At 43.3% G+C, this 20,073-nt stretch overlaps 1 protein-coding gene across 1 annotated transcript; it reads left to right on the top strand.

The window, feature by feature from the left end:
* The first annotated feature begins 740 nt into the window (after positions 1-740).
* Positions 741-18,214, top strand: LOC139455758 (acyl-coenzyme A thioesterase 1-like). Its single transcript, XM_071237301.1, has 7 exons — positions 741-993; positions 3,925-4,094; positions 5,179-5,292; positions 7,070-7,158; positions 9,504-9,588; positions 15,548-15,749; positions 18,015-18,214. The coding sequence occupies exons 1-7, from the start codon at positions 741-743 to the stop codon at positions 18,140-18,142; spliced, it is 1,041 nt and encodes a 346-aa protein (XP_071093402.1). The 3' UTR covers positions 18,143-18,214.
* Positions 18,215-20,073: the final 1,859 nt, after the last annotated feature.

Below are 20,073 nucleotides of genomic sequence, written 5' to 3'. Positions count from 1 at the left end.
TATACCTGACATCCAGAGGGGGAGGATGTGGCTTAGACTGAACCATGCCCTCTTATGTACAGTATACCTGACATCCAGAGGGGGGATGATGTGGCTTAGACTGAACCATGCCCTCTTATGTACAATATACCTGACATCCAGAGGGGGAGGATGTGGCCTAGACTGAACCATGCCCCCTTATGTTCAGTATACCTGACATCCAGAGGGGGGAGGATTTGGCTTAGACTGAACCACACCCCACCCCACCCCCCACCCTTTATGTTCAGTATACCTGACATCCAGAGGGGGGAGGATGTAGCTTAGACTGAACCATCCCCCCCTTATGTTCAGTATACCTGACATCCAGAGGGGGGAGGATGTGGCTTAGACTAAACCATCCCCCCTCTTAAGTTCAGAATATCTGGCCAGAAGTTTTTGACTGGTACACTGGTATGGCACTTGATAACAGAATTGTCAGGATCACCCACATGCATATGAACCACAGTCGATTCTTTAGCATCCTATTGTGCAAGTAGAAGTTACCCAAATTGGGTAACATATAGCAATTCTCCCCAATAATGTTTGAAATTCTACCAGCCATGCGGATACCTTAACATAAACAAAACTGGTCCGGGTTAGCAGACAAATACTAATTTCCTTCCCTTCATGACTCCACAGAACAAAGCCTTAATTTTGGTAGAGTTGACTGTTTATGGACTTCTGCGAATGAGCCCATGTGTTTTCACACAGGTGTCGACAGCATGGGTCTGTTCTGGAGCCTGAAGCCTGTTCCAGGGGTGTCCACGAGGACTCGTATTATGAAGGCAGATGTGACGACACCTCTGGTCTTCAGACTATCAGTCATAGATGACTACATCCCCTTTGATGATCTCCAGCTGCCCACGACAATGGTGCTGGTTACAGACGAGTTACAACGCTGGTACAAACACGGTTCTGTGAGGAGGATTGTCGTGCGGGAAGGCTCCCTGAGAGGAACTCTCTTCTTGCCTGCAGGTGAGGAATAGTGGTATGTGGCAGTAAATATTGTTAGTTGATTTCTGCTGATTGTTCGTGACAGCAAATTTAATGAAATGCTCATAAAATGTGGAGTGTTCTGGTAGCTTATGGTGATCCTCCTATAGCAAATTGTACATTGGAGTGACCTCCCTTAGTTGTTTACAGTCCAAGCTCCGCCATATTGCTTAACCACTGTGAGGAGTTCATTTGCAGTCTACCTCTTTTGGTATGTTTTGTGTGGTTAGAGTTTCTAGAAGGTTATTTTCCCTGTTCAAGAGCACAGATCACGTGTCTCATTCTTGACATTCATACATGCATTGACAATTAATATGGGGACTATGATTTTTTGCTGCTTCCACATATTGGACCACTGTAGTCTCTGTTATGATTGTTATTGGTGTGTGTTTCAATATAATTTGTTAATTGTTGATCACTACTAATTATTCATTGACCTTTTGTTGTTATTTACTGATTTCACAAATTAGTTCTGTACATATTGAATTCTGGGTTAACCTTCCCGTTGCAACTTTAGAATCAACTTGTAACAATAGGAAAACTAAAACCTTTTTTTGTTGTTGGTTTCCAGAGTTTTGTCAAGAATTCAATGTAGGAAAAGAATATGAATCAAATTACTTTTAATCAGTTACAATCAAACAAGTTGTACATTCTGTGAATGACTGATGCGGCAGTCAATTTGAAGCAAAGTGAGTGAGTGAGTGAGTGAGTAAGAAGGAATTAACACCGCTTTGAAGAGAATTCCAGTTATATCACAACATGTCATCTCAATGTGGGAGGAAAGCCCAGAGTGATGCAGGTCTTAGATGTTTACCACTGCGGGTCCTCATTATTATTGGTATATACATAAATTGAGGTTCATTCTTTCCACAATATACTTATCACCAGAAACCATATGTCGGCACATGGTCTCTTTTATCACAATATAATTTTTTAATGCTCTGTATATCTGGTGATATGGCAATATTTATCATGTGTTTAACATTTTATTCTTGCCAAATACCTGGAACAGGCATCTAGAGAATATTTATTGAATGAGTGAAAATATGTTCTACCAGCATCTTGCTTTGTTCCATTTATGAATTTTAATTCATTCACTGGTGTTTTAAATTAAGAATTATACAATAGATTGTGATACGTATCACAATACAGCTTTTAGACTAACATCTGGTCTCTGAAATGAACATATCGTACAGAAAAAAAACAGTTGTTAAATTACCTTAATAAAAATAAATAAAAAGGAGCCCAGAGACTCTCTTCATTTTCAGATACTGCAGTAATCTAGACTTGCCAAATATTATACACTTGCATTGGCTATATTTGATATATTTGTATCAGGGTCTGTAAGACAGACTATACAGCTTTGTGCATCGTCAAGTATTGCGATACACTTTAATCCTCCAGTACCCATCCTAATTACCACTTTGGTGAAACCAAGGAGCACAGGTCTGGTGCTGACAAACCTACCAACATAATCGGGGCGAACTGGGATTCGAACCCACAATCATAGGTTTATGGGTACCCAAGGGATGCAACTCTGTACAACAAATTGCAGCACCTTGGACGAGCAGACCACCCATGTCCCCTTAAGAAAATAAATCTGTGTCCTGTATATAATATGTTTTCTGTCAGTATGGCATGACAGTCAATAAAGAAATAACGTCGTAACCTTGGTAACAGATAGTTGTTACATGCATATATTAACGTAGTTTCCAAACTTTTCCAAACTTATATTGTCTACCATTAAACTGGTTTGTTGTGAGTTTATATTTTTAACTGACATTCCAGAGGACGCTTTTTGCACCGTTACTGTTGATATGTTTCTACTATTTTGTACACTTGATTTTGACTGCCTTCAGTTGGCTAACCGTTATTGATGTTGATATAAGATTTAATTAGTCAGGGATATCAGGAAAATAGGACATCCTTTATCATCAGTGTAGACAATAAAATAGACAGTTAAGGGATCACAAAAGTTTCAGAAGACAAGACAAATATCAGTGAAAATTCATGGTATCCAAGTGTTTGGTAATGTGATTCATACAAAATAGCTTGTTGTAATAGCATCTCCTTAATCTTTTATTTTTTCCATCCTCCGATTGATGTAGCTTCACACAGCGCAGCGAGAATAGTGCCGATCACACGTCGTACCAGATTGTAGTCCATAATAAGTATTTTGGAATCCGAGAAAAAAAAGCCGATCCTAATTTAAATACTTTCAAAGTTGGAGTGTTGTTTCCTTTTAATAGATCCCCACTTGTCCTTTGTGTAAAACCCTGCTGAGACACATTCTATTATTTTCAATGCGCCCCACTAACATGGAAAGTTCATTTCTCGTGTTCCCCACTCAATCTCATGACAATCAGATCTAGGTTCTCCCTGCCACTAAACAAAGACCTGAGGACATCCCATTACGGGTCACGTCAGAACGACCTTTCGCTTAAACCGACCACTGAAATGACTAACAAGAAGTCGACATCAGCCAATTAGAAAGCAACTTTCTCAAGCTTTACTGCACTCATTTCAATCTGGTGATTTCATTTTAGACTACGCTTGAAAAATATGTTGACACAGTTCTCGTTTAAAATTTTGAAAACTGAACAAACGAACACTCTGGAATGTCTAACATATGGTTGAGATTGTATGGCAGTGCGTCTCCTCCGTTCAAATGTCTATCCCACAATTACCGATACTTACCGATTTGGACCAGATGATGCATGCATAAGACATTACGCAGTATAAAGATTTGTAAGATAAATTTGTAAATATATAAAATACAACAAAAGATTACACGACAATGTTCGTATGTCTTGCTAGCACCATACACATGCTGTAGGGTTTCACCAAAGTGGTAAATATCTAAGATCTGATGCACTTTGGGCTTTCTACACTCCAAATCATTTGCTTATTTAGGCGTTGGCCCCTTTCCTGGAGTGCTCGACATGTTTGGTTCTACGGGAGGGCTGGTGGAGTTCCGAGCTGCATTGTTGGCTTCTAGGGGTTTCGCTGCCTTCGCACTCGGCTACTTTGGTTATGATGACCTTCCCAAATCATTGGCTGACCTTGACATGGACTACTTTCTTGTAAGTTTTTAGATCTACTGGTTGCAGATTAGCAGAGCTTATTACAAAATGGCATTGTTCTGTTTCAGAAAAATTGCTCAATAAATATTAGTTAAAACATTTGTAAACAAATTGGTTTTTTGGTTCCAAAGGCTTGTCATGTTTGAATGTAATATAACCTGTAAAATTGCCAAGAGATCTTTCACATGAGTTGATTATTTGTTGGATGATAGTGATTCATATACAAGCATTTGTGCCACACTGATATTACGAAACGAGTGTCAGAAATCCTGTGTTTCCGGAGTGAGAACAAGGGTAATTCATGAATTTTTACATGATTTTTGTAAATTCAGTGTGAAGCACATATGAGTGTAATAATTTCTTTCTGCATCTTATTTCTTGATTGTTTTGAGCTTCCCTTCAGAAAAATGCAATGATCACGACTGCTGTCTAAGAAAACCACAATTGTCGAATGACAGCAACAATCTTCAGCTATGACATCGTTTCTAATTTGGCATCATTCCGATCTCATGTAACAAATTTACATATTTCCAGATGTATCACAAAATAAGTTTTCAACTGAATATTTCAGCGTTTATGCACATTCCCTGAGCAAACGTGGCTTTACAAATAATCCCTGAACTAACTCCTTGTACATTCTCAAGTAATTGTTAACATTATTTCCACTGAATCAAGACTAGATTTGTCTCTTAGTTTTTGCGATTTTTCAGTATTTATAATGTCTGAATGTGGGCCAGGTAACTTTGATGTGGGCTAGCAACACTTCTGGTTCACCTGCATGACTGTCTTGTTGGGTTTTTAAATTATTTCAAACACTGACTGCAGAATATCTAGAGTGAGTGAGTATAGTTTTACGCTGCTTTTTGCAATATTCCAGCAATATCATGGGGGGGGTGAGGGACACAAGAAATGGGCTTCACACATGTACCCATGTGGGGAATCGAACCCGAGTCTTCGGCGTGACGAGCGAACGCTTTAACCACTGGGCTTCCCAACCCCCCGCAGATTATCTAGAAGTGCACAAGATATGGTGAATGCCATTAAGGTTGAAATTAATTTGATGGGTTTTTTTTGTTTTGTTCAGGATGCTGTGGACTGGCTGGCCTCTCTTCCCAATGTCCAGCCTGGAGGTATCGGTGTGGTCGGTACCTCAAAGGGAGGTGAACTGGCCTTCCTGCTTGGCATGTCCTGTGATAAGGTGAGCTTTCTGCAGATGTTGTTGCAGTCACAGGATAATGGAACTACATACCACATTTTATTGAAATCTTGTACATGAAATGACATTGGAGATTGGAAATGACATGAATGTCATTAGTCCACCGTAAAATGTGCCGTCACACATTTGAGGATACATGCTAGAGTAGATAACAAACTAGTTATCACTTTTAGCTGAAAATCAGATCCAACCTAGAAACATAATTGGGGTAAACCGGGATTCAAATCCACGATCATAGGTTTCAGTCATGCCCAAGGGAAGCAACTCTGCACAACGAATTGCAGCATTTTAAGCTTGGCCACCTATGCCCATCTTCGAACTCCTGAGGCAAGGATGTTAATTGGACGGAAACCAAGCTGCATTTGGAATTGAAATTGCCTCGGTTAGCTCAACATATGATGTCGTTGTTTTTGTTAAATTCATGATATAATGATTGGTCTTTGGCAGTACTTTTGTAAAAAGAATTTTGTCAGTTTGTTAACTGGCTTTTCCTATCTGTTTACCATTATTGTTTACAAGGTCTGTGGGGGTCACCACTTCAGAATATAGCTTTTGTATGAGTGCCCATGCCTCTTCACACACAATATCATAAAGAAATATGAATATTACAAATATCAAACACCAGTCATTGTCATTCCTTTGTGAAGTGAACTGGGATTTTAGTGTAAATGGAAAAGGTGATGATTAACGCTGTCTTTTTGAGTTCAGTATCTATAACATCAATAGTAACTGATATGTCTTGGAGACTGCCTTCATGATCAAGTGAATAGAGAGTCTGACTAGAGATTCCGAGGTCAGTGGGTCAAATGCAAGGTCGTGGGTCAGTTGCGAGGTCAGTGGGTCAAGTGCACGGTTGATGGGTCAAGTGCATGGTCGGTGGGTCAGTTGCGAGGTCGGTGGGTCAAATGCAAGGTCGTGGGTCAGTTGCGAGGTCAGTGGGTCAAGTGCACGGTTGATGGGTCAAGTGCACGGTCGGTGGGTCAGTTGCATAATAAGTAGAGTGCAATTGTTCATTTTATGTTGGTTTCATGTGGTACCTCCAATGTTTAACCCAGCCCAAATTTTGGGACCCTCTCTGGGGGGTCTGGCGGACCTTATGCAGAGGACAATTTGTCAGGTATGGGCCGTGTTGTACTCAGTAACATGTACCTGTTCATCTAAACTTACTTTCATCTGGTACTTTGAATGTAATCTCTAGTCAGAGTGTTCACTGAGTGCATGAAGGGTCAACATTTGGGGGGTGTCTGGCGGGCCTTATGCAGCAGACGATTTGTCTGGCAATGGGGTTTTTATTCTTAGTAGAGTGAAATAGTTCATTTTATGTTGATTTCATGTGGTACCTCCAATGTTTAACCCAGCCCAAATTTTGGGACCCTCTTTGGGGGCGTCTGGCAGGCCTTTTGCAGAGGAAGATTTGTCTGGCGTGACCCATTCTGTACTCTGTGAGATGTACCAGTTCATTTACACTTACTTTCATGTGGTACCTCCAATGTTTGATCCAGCCCTTGAATGGCCCCTTCTTTAGGGGGGCCAGGGGCCACACGCAGCAGGGGCTCCCCGGCAGACATCCATATATGAATATGTTGGGTTACACAGTAAATGTTCCTGTGTTCGGATATTGGTACCTTGTTCGTTTGACCAAAGTGCTCTGGGCTGCCGGTCTATTATGGCTCTCCTAAAACATCTATGTGCAACTGTGTGTAAGGAGAAGACATAGTTTTCACTTTCTCCATCTTATACTTGTTAATTTTGTCAACAGGTTAAAGCTGTGGTGAACCTAAGTGGGTCTCCAATATTTTCATTTGACGATCTCAAGAAAGCAGGACAGGTCTTTGTGAAAGGATTGCAGTAAGTAAAAATATTTTTAGGGATAAACCTGCGAAATTGTGTTATTTGGTCAATTGTATCCAATCATGCACTCTTACTACTACCAGTGAAGATTGATCTTCCCTAGGGAGGCACGGGTCGCCCAGTCGTCTAAGGTGCCGCGATTCGCTGTGCAGTGTTGCGTCCCTTGGGTATGCCAGAAACCTATGATTGTGGGTTCGAATCCTGGTTCGCCCCCATGATGTTTCTAGGTTTGTCAGCACCATACCCGTGCTCATTGGTTTCAGCAAAGTGGTAAACGTCTAAGACCTGCATCACTTTGGGCTTTCCTCCCACATGAAGCTGACACGCCATGATGTAACTGGAATACTGTTAAAAGAAGTGTTAAATCCAACTCACTCACTCACTCACTCCTCTCCAAACCTATGGGATAGGATGGTCATACTCGCTGACTGGGTTGATGGAAGTCATCTTATTCCAAATGTCATCGATCAATGCTCATAATGTCAATCACTAGCTTGTCTGGTCCATACTCCATCATTTATAGACAGTCATAACGGTATAAAATAGCTGAGTGCCGTGTTAAACAATTAACGAACAAACTCTAACCTCAGGGTTAGAATTGGTCACCAGCAGCCAATACTTGTACTATGAGCTGACTTAATGGATCAGGTGGTCAGACTCAGTGACTTGGTTGATTGCATGTCATCGTATCCTGATGGGATGGACCCTGCTCATGGTTTCAATCACTTGTTTGTCTGTTTTCCGGATAACCTCTGCCATCTCGCATCTAGCTGACTCGCAGAATCTCCCAACATGCATCCCTCACAGAAAACAGCAGAGGGGAGGACCTAGTATTTATGATGCTTTGTTTGATTTGGTCTTGGTAGTTAAAACCCCACAAAACAATTAAGAAAAACTGATTAAGAATGACAATTAGGAATCAGGTCGTGAACACATGCGACCACTTTGCTGTGTAGTGGTGACATGCGTTGATCTTTGGTCAGCTAATAACAGAAGGTTGTTAATGGCTCACGGAAGTGTGAACTACTCTTGCATGAAGTATGTGCAAATCGTACCATTGAGGGACAATGAACCAGTATGTAGAGTGGGGGCATGAGAAATATTGCTGATGTGATATGAGTGATCACTGGTCTGACTGCTGTTTTTGTGTTGTTGTTGTTGTTGTTTAACCCTGCGCCCAGCAATATTCCAGCTATGTGACGGAGGTCTGTAAATAATCAAGTCAGGAGCAGATAACCCAGTGATTGACATCATGAGCATTTTGGGAAACGATGACATCATTAACAAAGTCAGCGAGCATGACCCCCCCCCCCCCCATCCCATAAGGCGCCTCTTACGACAAGCATAGTCGCCTTTTATAGCAGGAATGTGTTGATAAAGACCTATTCTAACCCAGGTCCTCATGGGAGTGATTGGTCTGAGCACTTCCTGGTTTCCCTCTTGCTGGAACCAACCTGAGGCTTCTTTCTTTGGTAAAAAATAACAACTACCCCGGTACACCATCAAGCATCTGTATGTCTTCAGGTGATGGAGGAATGTAGTAGAGACCTGTGAAGTTTCACATGGTAATGTGACTGTAATCCTTCTAGTGCCTCACAGGCAGCTTGGGTTGTATACTCCCCAGGGAGCTGAGAATGCACACTGGGTGCACACCAATCCATCGACCGGAGTAATAATGTAACGCTTTGAGCATGCTTTAGGGCATGGGTTACTGCATTAAAATATGCACGTAGTTATTGTCATTAAATGATAGTAACAGTGATAGATCAACTCAACATACATGATATTTGCTCATGCGATTGATCACTGGTTTGGCTGGTCCACACAAATGTAATACTGGTGACTGTGATGTGCCCTTCAATCACTGTATGTATACTGGTGTGTGTTGTATCTAGTGTTTACTAGTGCTGTGACGATACGGCATTGAAGTATTGTATCGCAATATGAGGCCCACGATACAATACATTGATTTACAAACCCTGTATCGTGATACTTACGGTACATTACATTGCAAGTTATATTTGAAAAAAAGCATATGAATAACAACAGAAAGTATTCAACCAGCTTCCACGGATTCTCATGTATCTCCCGCTTGGCTTTAAATGGCATAACATGACAGTGCCCTCTAGCCTATATGTTTCTTCCCTACAATATCCCATTTTGATCTCTGAAATTTAAAACAAAAGATTCAGGGTTGATTCACCTGCAAAAAGAAAGAATTTAATTTAAGTGCTGTATTGGGATACGAACTGTGTTGCACCCTTAGTATTGGGAAATGTATCGTATTTCGACCCTATGGTATCATTATCCCTCTAATGTTTATATTATATGTTTATTTTCAGTTTTGACAGAACTAAAGTTGATCGAACTGATGAGGGCATTACTACAACCCGCTGCTTCCCGTATGACCCTGCAACGTTTATTCCGGTTGGTAAAATTACCTGTCAGAGTTGAAGTTGAGATAATTCGAAATAGGCGGCTCTTATTAGAATATTATTTTAGTGAAAAAAACAAGTTGAAAGATAAATTTCATGGTTTATGTTGACAGCCTGAAATGTTTACATACGACAGATATATTTTTCCTGAATTTAATTGCCCATAATTAAGGGTGCATATAACACAGGAGTGTGTATCATACACAAATAATTAAGTCTTTTGTACATTGATCAATCGGAAGGGTGCTAATTGGGATTGTTCACTTGCCAATATATTAGCAAAAATCCACGTGGGCACTAGCTTAGCGGGGCGCTTTTTTCGTCGAATACGGTATGCTCCATTCTCGTATGTTTCATTTCAATCTTGTCCAAGATATGGAAGAGTTTGCATTTTGTTGAGTTGAGACAATGTATCTGTGCAATCGGAGCATTCATGAACTGTTGGATTGACAGGGATGTCTTGGGTCTCTCAGCTTGTGAGGTTCACAGCCATGAAACTGACTGACCACCGGGACTCTCGGGGACTCTCAGGAATAGTTTTGGAGGTTCACAGCCATGAAACTGACTAACCACTGTGACTCTCGGGGACTCTCTGGAATAGTTTTGGAGGTTCACAGCCATGAAACTGACTAACCACTGTGACTCTCGGGGACTCTCTGGAATAGTTTTGGAGGTTCACAGCCATGAAACTGACTGACCACTGTGACCCTCGGGGACTCTCTGGAATAGTTCTGGAGGTTCACAGCCATGAAACTGACTGACCACCGGGACTCTCGGGGACTCTCTGGAATAGTTCTGGAGGTTCACAGCCATGAAACTGACTGACTACTGTGACTCTCGGGGACTCTCTGGAATAGTTCTGGAGGTTCACAGTCATGAAACTGACTGACCACCGGGACTCTCGGGGACTCTCTGGAATAGTTCTGGAGGTTCACAGTCATGAAACTGACTGACCACCGGGACTCTCGGGGACTCTCTGGAATAGTTCTGGAGGTTCACAGCCATGAAACTGACTGACCACCGGAACTCTCGGGGACTCTCTGGAATAGTTCTGGAGGTTCACAGCCATGAAACTGACTGACCACCGGGACTCTCGGGGGCTCTCTGGAATAGTTCTGGAGGTTCACAGCCATGAAACTGACTGACCACCGGGACTCTCGGGGACTCTCTGGAATAGTTCTGGAGGTTCACAGCCATGAAACTGACTGACCACCGGGACTCTCGGGACTCTCTGGAATAGTTCTGGAGGTTCACAGCCATGAAACTGACTGACCACCGGGACTCTCGGGGACTCTCTGGAATAGTTTTGGAGGTTCACAGCCATGAAACTGACTAACCACTGTGACTCTCGGGGACTCTCTGGAATAGTTTTGGAGGTTCACAGCCATGAAACTGACTGACCACTGTGACTCTCGGGGACTCTCTGGAATAGTTCTGGAGGTTCACAGCCATGAAACTGACTGACCACCGGGACTCTTCGGGACTCTCTGGAATAGTTCTGGAGGTTCACAGCCATGAAACTGACTGACCACCGGGACTCTCGGGACTCTCTGGAATAGTTCTGGAGGTTCACAGCCATGAAACTGACTGACCACTGTGACTCTCGGGGACTCTCTGGAATAGTTCTGGAGGTTCACAGCCATGAAACGGACTGACTACTGTGACTCCTGGGGACTCTCTGGAATAGTTCTGGAGGTTCACAGCCATGAAACTGACTGACCACCGGACTCTCGGGGACTCTCTGGAATAGTTCTGGAGGTTCACAGCCATGAAATTGACTGACCACTGTGACTCTCGGGGACTCTCTGGAATAGTTCTGGAGGTTCACAGCCATGAAACTGACTGACCACCGGGACTCTTGGGGACTCTCTGGAATAGTTCTGGAGGTTCACAGCCATGAAACTGACTGACCACCGGGACTCTCGGGACTCTCTGGAATAGTTCTGGAGGTTCACAGCCATGAAACTGACTGACCACTGTGACTCTCGGGGACTCTCTGGAATAGTTCTGGAGGTTCACAGCCATGAAACGGACTGACTACTGTGACTCCTGGGGACTCTCTGGAATAGTTCTGGAGGTTCACAGCCATGAAACTGACTGACCACCGGACTCTCGGGGACTCTCTGGAATAGTTCTGGAGGTTCACAGCCATGAAACTGACTGACTACTGTGACTCTCGGGGACTCTCTGGAATAGTTCTGGAGGTTCACAGCCATGAAACTGACTGACCACCGGGACTCTCGGGGACTCTCTGGAATAGTTCTGGAGGTTCACAGCCATGAAACTGACTGACCACCGGGACTCTCGGGGACTCTCTGGAATAGTTCTGGAGGTTCACAGCCATGAAACTGACTGACCACCGGGACTCTCGGGGACTCTCTGGAATAGTTCTGGAGGTTCACAGCCATGAAACTGACTGACCACCGGGACTCTCGGGGACTCTCTGGAATAGTTCTGGAGGTTCACAGCCATGAAACTGACTGACTACTGTGACTCCTGGGGACTCTCTGGAATAGTTCTGGAGGTTCACAGCCATGAAACTGACTGACCACCGGGACTCTCGGGGACTCTCTGGAATAGTTCTGGAGGTTCACAGCCATGAAACTGACTGACCACTGTGACTCTCGGGGACTCTCTGGAATAGTTCTGGAGGTTCACAGCCATGAAACTGACTGACCACCGGGACTCTTGGGGACTCTCTGGAATAGTTCTGGAGGTTCACAGCCATGAAACTGACTGACCACCGGGACTCTCGGGACTCTCTGGAATAGTTCTGGAGGTTCACAGCCATGAAACTGACTGACCACTGTGACTCTCGGGGACTCTCTGGAATAGTTCTGGAGGTTCACAGCCATGAAACGGACTGACTACTGTGACTCCTGGGGACTCTCTGGAATAGTTCTGGAGGTTCACAGCCATGAAACTGACTGACCACCGGACTCTCGGGGACTCTCTGGAATAGTTCTGGAGGTTCACAGCCATGAAACTGACTGACTACTGTGACTCTCGGGGACTCTCTGGAATAGTTCTGGAGGTTCACAGCCATGAAACTGACTGACCACCGGGACTCTCGGGGACTCTCTGGAATAGTTCTGGAGGTTCACAGCCATGAAACTGACTGACCACCGGGACTCTCGGGGACTCTCTGGAATAGTTCTGGAGGTTCACAGCCATGAAACTGACTGACCACCGGGACTCTCGGGGACTCTCTGGAATAGTTCTGGAGGTTCACAGCCATGAAACTGACTGACCACCGGGACTCTCGGGGACTCTCTGGAATAGTTCTGGAGGTTCACAGCCATGAAACTGACTGACTACTGTGACTCCTGGGGACTCTCTGGAATAGTTCTGGAGGTTCACAGCCATGAAACTGACTGACCACCGGGACTCTCGGGGACTCTCTGGAATAGTTCTGGAGGTTCACAGCCATGAAACTGACTGACCACCGGGACTCTCGGGGACTCTCTGGAATAGTTCTGGAGGTTCACAGCCATGAAACTGACTGACCACCGGGACTCTCGGGACTCTCTGGAATAGTTCTGGAGGTTCACAGCCATGAAACTGACTGACCACTGTGACTCTCGGGGACTCTCTGGAATAGTTCTGGAGGTTCACAGCCATGAAACTGACTGACCACTGTGACTCCTGGGGACTCTCTGGAATAGTTCTGGAGGTTCACAGCCATGAAACTGACTGACCACCGGGACTCTCGGGGACTCTCTGGAATAGTTTTGGAGGTTCACAGCCATGAAACTGACTGACTACTGTGACTCTCGGGGACTCTCTGGAATAGTTCTGGAGGTTCACAGCCATGAAACTGACTGACCACCGGGACTCTCGGGACTCTCTGGAATAGTTTTGGAGGTTCACAGTCATGAAACTGACTGACCACTGTGACTCTCGGGGACTCTCTGGAATAGTTCTGGAGGTTCACAGCCATGAAACGGACTGACTACTGTGACTCCTGGGGACTCTCTGGAATAGTTCTGGAGGTTCACAGCCATGAAACTGACTGACCACCGGGACTCTCGGGGACTCTCTGGAATAGTTCTGGAGGTTCACAGCCATGAAACTGACTGACTACTGTGACTCTCGGGGACTCTCTGGAATAGTTCTGGAGGTTCACAGCCATGAAACTGACTGACCACCGGGACTCTCGGGGACTCTCTGGAATAGTTCTGGAGGTTCACAGCCATGAAACTGACTGACCACCGGGACTCTCGGGGACTCTCTGGAATAGTTCTGGAGGTTCACAGCCATGAAACTGACTGACCACCGGGACTCTCGGGGACTCTCTGGAATAGTTCTGGAGGTTCACAGCCATGAAACTGACTGACCACCGGGACTCTCGGGGACTCTCTGGAATAGTTCTGGAGGTTCACAGCCATGAAACTGACTGACTACTGTGACTCCTGGGGACTCTCTGGAATAGTTCTGGAGGTTCACAGCCATGAAACTGACTGACCACCGGGACTCTCGGGGACTCTCTGGAATAGTTCTGGAGGTTCACAGCCATGAAACTGACTGACCACCGGGACTCCTGGGGACTCTCTGGAATAGTTCTGGAGGTTCACAGCCATGAAACTGACTGACCACTGTGACACCATGATGCTACAATTGAACAAATTCTGATGATTTAAATAGATGTAATTTTCAATCCCACTGGCATCCATTCTGAGGATCTATGCACAGAGGACACAGTATTGTGTATTGTGTAGTTCCCTTTTCTGTATATTGTTGTTTCTGATGACATACAGGGCTTGTTAAGGCTTCACAGATGTACAGATACTCTTGGCGAGAAAACATGATATTGATATGTATGTCTTGTTGTCTGAGGTTCATGTGAGCTATGCGCGTCCTCTGAAACCCTAAGGCCAAGGAAGCTGTAGCTACATGCATTAATGTCATGGGTTAATGTTCTTCTACACAGTTACTGGACATGACATTGAAGGCTTGATATTCTGTCAGGATTTGCAAGGGTAAACTAGCATGATAAAGAGACAGTACTATGCCACAGGACTGTGTCAGTTGAGAGAAGGAGAAATCTCCAGTGAAGCTCCATCCATGTGCTATACTGCTTTAGGACAATGCACACATCAGTGGCAGTGACTTTTTTCACTTACCCGTGCCCCTTACCAGATAAGCAGCGTATTTGCATAAAATACTCCCCCAAAATATTCAAAATCCAAATACTTTCAAATAACTTGCATACAGAAACTCATGCATTAAATGACAAAATCAAATTATAAAAAGTGCACGCGTAAATACCCACTGAAGCTTTTTCAGCATGCGTACAAAGGAGCTAATTTCCGAAACACAATTATGAGCTAATTTACTTTCTGAGGCAAGTCTATATATTTAGAACAGTTATATACATCTGAAACATTATTATTATTATTATTTTTAATCTTTAAATGTTCACTCATTAATAGAAATTGGGGAAAAACCTAATAGAGTGATGAATAGATGAGTGAAAAGATAGTGGTTACCCAATGAAAAATGTAATAACCCAATTAAAATAGAAACCCTAAAGTAAAAACTCAATTGCTGCAAAAGTTACCGCTATCTGGAGCTCTGCCCCCTACTCTTCTGAGTTGCACCCTTTGAGGATACCAAACACAAACAGCATTATTTTTATCCCCTGCAACATGTTTTGCCGGGGGTATTGAAATGGACACTGTCTGCCGTTTGTCTCTCTGTCCATCTGTGCAAGATGTCGTTTCCGGAGCAGATCTTGAAAACCGTACAATATTTCTGCACACATAGATTGGTCTAGTGGGGAACTGGTGCCTTTTGACAGTTTGGAATTTTTGAAATTTTATTATGTATAACTAGTTGACATAATCAAGACAAGTCTTTACTATTATGGGGAATATTGATGACTTTGTCATATTGTTTTCTTTTCAAGCACATGTTGTGAATGACTTTATAGAAATTATGCATGTTTGCAGGTGTGGGAGAAAAATGCATCATTGTTATACTTGTGTGGAGAAGAAGACGGTACATGGACAACTGCCCATGCTAATAAGTTCAAGGACAGTTTCCCAGCAGAGAAGAGGGATAACATTGAAGTTGTCATCTACCCAAGGACGGGGCACCTCATAGAACCACCATACATGCCCCTATGTAGATCATCTTATCACAGAATGCTAGGTGAGTGTCATCACCACATTGACAGTACCCTGCGGGTTTTGCTCATTTTCAATGTCACATGGTTGATGTTGGAGGTGATTTAGTGACCGACATTTGATATTATTGGAGTGGGATGACAGAAAGCTTTACAGCTATTAATTTTGAATGAAAGTCCTACCAATTTGAAAGTCTGTCTTTGGAACAATTGTGAGTAAAATGCCTTAGCGTACTATCACAGAAAATCAAAGATGGCTAATCATTGGCATGTATCAAACTGGCATGTCATGTTAGGCTATTGCCACCGTGTGAAACATTAATCATACTTTAATCAGTCAACTTATGAGAAAACACATTGACTGGACATGTGAGTGACTTGCTGAGATCAGGACGTCCACGGAAGACCAGTGCCAGAGAGGACAGGTTCTTTGTACGCCAGGCAAAACGTCTGCCAGGTTCAACTTGCACTGTCCTTTGTCATCACTGGCATACCCACTACAGAGTGTCCCGTAGCATCATCAGGTGTCGACTGAATGCAGCTGGATTAAGGGCAGGAGTGAGTGAGTGAGTAAGTGAGTGAGTGAGTGAGTTGGGTTTAACGCCGCTTTTAACAGTATTCAAGTTATATCGCGGCGTGTCAGCTTAATGTGGGAGGAAAGCAGGTCTCAGACATTTACCACTTCAGTGAAACCCACGAGCACGGGTATGGTGCTGACAAACCTAGAAACATAATCGGGGCGAACCGGGATTCGAACCCACAATCATAGGTTTCTGGTGTGCCCAAGGGATGCAACTCTCCACAGCGGCGCCTTAGACGACTGGGCCACCTGTGCCCCCCGATTAAGGGCAGGAAGACCAACACATGGGAGATCATTTAGCCTGTTGTCAGGCTCAAGCACACTGGAACTCATTAGTCTGATGAGAGTCAGTTCTTATTCCACCACACTGATGGTAGGACTTGTGCCTGGAGGCAAGGGGGAACATCAAAGCTCAGACCTGAATCCAATTGAGAATTTATGACGTCATTTGGGACGTAGGGATAGAGCCAGGGACCCTCCAGTACCGAATCTCCAAGAATTGAGCCAGGCATTGCATCAGGAATGGCAACACATCCTTCAGTTGAGGATCAGGAGTCTGATTTTGACCATGAGATGTCTTCCATGATACATGTAAGGAGTGGCTACACCAGATACTGACTTTTGATCATTGAACTGTGACATGGGTAACATTACTGAGACACGTACATGTTGATCTGTCCATCTCATTCCTGACAGTTACCATACTTATACTGCCTCTAGTTATCCTTAATGACGTTCCTTGAAGTCTTTTTTATTTGCAATGCTCATATTTTATATTATTCATAAAATTAACATCTTATTTGACATTGGATCATAGCCTCGTGGCTGAGTGATCTACCCATTGCTTTAATGTCAGGTCAACGCCTCCGTGGTCTAGTGGAAGGTTCGGGGTTCGTGGGTAATGATCTGTCTGGCTTCAAAGCCTGTATGACCGCCTCCGTGGTCTAGTGGTAGAGCCTCCGCCCGGAGAGCAGAAGCTCTGGGGTTCGATCCCCATCCACATCATACCTAAGGACGTTAAAAGATGGTACTTGTTACCTTGTCTGGCGCTCAGCATTAAGGGGCTAAAACAAGGACTAGTCGGCTCGGAGTCAGTATACTGTGTCTGAGTGGCCTATTCATGTAAAACTGTAGCATGGTATCTCAGTCCGGACTAGTACAAGCAGCCACACACACACACACACACCACACCACACCACACCACACCACACCACACCACACATGTGTGCATGCACGTCGCTATATAATTGCAATAATGTTGAACGCGACGTTACACCAAATTTCACCTCACCCTCAATGTTAGGTAATGTAGGGTTTGCATAACCTTCATGCATAGATAGGGCTCATTTGACTGCTGGAGTCACAAGGAGTCCCATTTCCTCTGCTTAATGACACTCTTCACCACTACACCACTATCTGGCTGAAAATTCACAGGTAGATTACTTTTCTTAAGAACATTTGTTCATGGGAGATAACCAAACCTTTTAGAGTTTCTCCTCACCAAATCAAGTGAAGCATCACAAAATCTCCCTCCTTGCCTCTGCAGTGTTTTAGAGGGATGCATGTTGCTATGTTCTATTAGTCAGGTAACTAAAAAATGTACTTTTTTTACTTTATAAAATATACCTGAAAAGTTGATGAATACTTTTTAAGAATGTAACCCTTGCTGTGTCTAATCGAGGTTTTTCTGACTATTTGTGTTTCCCGACAGACATAACTCTTGTGTGGGGAGGACAGCCTGAAGCTCATGCTGCAGCCCAGGAGGACGCCTGGAAGAGACTCCTCCACTTCCTCCACAAACATCTTTCACAAGAGTGTCTCACCTCTAGTCGATTATAGCTTAAAAGCACTCTTCTGTACCCTTTGATATTTTGTTTCTAGTCTGTCCACTTCCTCCAGAAACATCTATCATGGGAGCATCACTTCTCAGGTCGATCGATTATCACTGATACTGTTCGAAGTCACATGGTTGATGTTAAGCGACCGACCCCGACCCCGACCATTTGATATTATGGGAGCAGGAACATAAATAATTTGTCCTCGGGTATTCGCCCCAACAACAAAAAATTATCTCCAGACCTGCTGGATGTCCTGAAAAAAAGTGAACATATTGTATTTATCAGCTCCTCCTTTCACAGAAAATATGTGTGTTTTGAAGCTGTCCACCTAAAAATATATTGTTCCCCACCCTCCATGAAATTAAAATGGTGGGTCCCCCCCTAAAAAGAGATTTGTTGGTCACAATGACTTCAGTGTATAGGAAGTGCTTGGATGATAGCTACTTGGAATTTCTAACTCTGAGCTTGTAAAAATGTTGTCTCAGCCTCAGCAGTGAAGCTGATTGATGACTTTCTGGCAGTTTTTATCAAATTTATTGCCAGTTCGCCCCAGTTATGTTTCTAAGTTTGTCAGTGCCATACCTGTGCTCGTGGGTTTCAACGAAGTGGTAAACATCTGAGACCTGCAACTCTTCAGACTTTCCTCCAACATTAAACTGACATGCCATGATATAACTGGAATACTGTTAAAAGCTGCATAAAACCCAACTCACTCACTCATTCCTCCCAAAGAGAGATGTATTGTTTTTGGCTCGTTCCCTTTGGCACCCCAATCGTAGTCTGAGCCATAACTTGAAAACCAAGCCACATTTTTCAACAAAACTTGGCATATGCTTTGCTCATCAGCTAAACTGGTGCCTTTTGCTATGTTGGATTTTTCTAAATCTTATTTTGTTTCGTTTCTATAGAAACAATGTGGACTCTAGGCTTCGTATCCAAGCCATAACTCTCAAACAAAAGAATATTTTTGCATGAAACTATACATGTGCAATGACCACATACTCAACTATTGCCTTTTAATATTGTAATACTTTAAATTTGAATCAAACCAGAAGCATTTGTTTCCTGCCAATATTTCTGCATGAAACCATTATCTTTTCAGGCTAAAATATATGGCATGCATTTATCATCAGCTGAATTGGTGCCTTTTGCTATTTTTAATTTTTCACGTTTCCATAATCCGCTTCCGTGCATGACCCCTTGAATGACCCCTTTTCACCTCAACTCACACGTTTCCAGATAAACAGTTTGCACTGAGTTGCCAATGAGTATAGCTGACAAATTAGTCAGCTGAAATATGTGAATACAAATCAGCACTGGTTTTCCATGTATATTGTTACTCTGACCTTCTGTTTATCAGTTTATTGTAGTTCTCTTGCTTAAATTGACACACCATGAATAATTTCTAATGAATGATTTCACACATGAAATAATTTCCACAGTGCCAAAAGAGTGAGAAGACAAATACTACCCTATCACTGTACTTATTATTTGTCCATATTTAGAATTTTGTCCATGCTCACATACTTGCCAACACATATTGCAGTCGGATTTTTCATTATGTTGGCATATATATGCATTAAGCAGTTTGTGCGGGTATTTTTTTTTCTATAATTGTTTTCGCATTTGCAAACCCATTTATGGTAACAAGTTGAACAAATGTATCAAAATAAGGAAGGGGGAGGCATATGTATTTATAAGTAAAAACACATTCTAGTTCATATAGTTAATGATCATTTGCCACCAAAATTAATTTTTGTGTCTTTTAGCTGAGTTGAACACACACAGGAAATTGCTCTGCAATAAATATGTATTCTTCAGACATTAACATCTGTCTCGTCAGTCACCACCTGCACCTCTGACACTCCCATCTGCGATGGTTACGCCCACCAGAGGCGTTGTACGTTGGCGTTGTACTTCATCGCCTCAGAA

The sequence above is a fragment of the Haliotis cracherodii genome, unplaced genomic scaffold (assembly GCF_022045235.1).
Source record: "Haliotis cracherodii isolate W230 unplaced genomic scaffold, xgHalCrac1.p SCAF_11, whole genome shotgun sequence".
NCBI lineage: Eukaryota > Metazoa > Mollusca > Gastropoda > Lepetellida > Haliotidae > Haliotis > Haliotis cracherodii.
This window is presented reverse-complemented; position numbering and strand designations above follow the sequence as displayed.

Coding starts and splice junctions, on each gene's coding strand:
- LOC139455758 (XM_071237301.1), top strand. CDS start 741: ATGGGTCTGTTCTGGAGCCTGAAGCCTGTTCCAGGGGTGTCCACGAGG. Junction 4,095..5,178: donor TTGACATGGACTACTTTCTT/GTAAGTTTTTAG, acceptor TGTTTTGTTCAG/GATGCTGTGGACTGGCTGGC. Junction 7,159..9,503: donor GTCTTTGTGAAAGGATTGCA/GTAAGTAAAAAT, acceptor GTTTATTTTCAG/TTTTGACAGAACTAAAGTTG.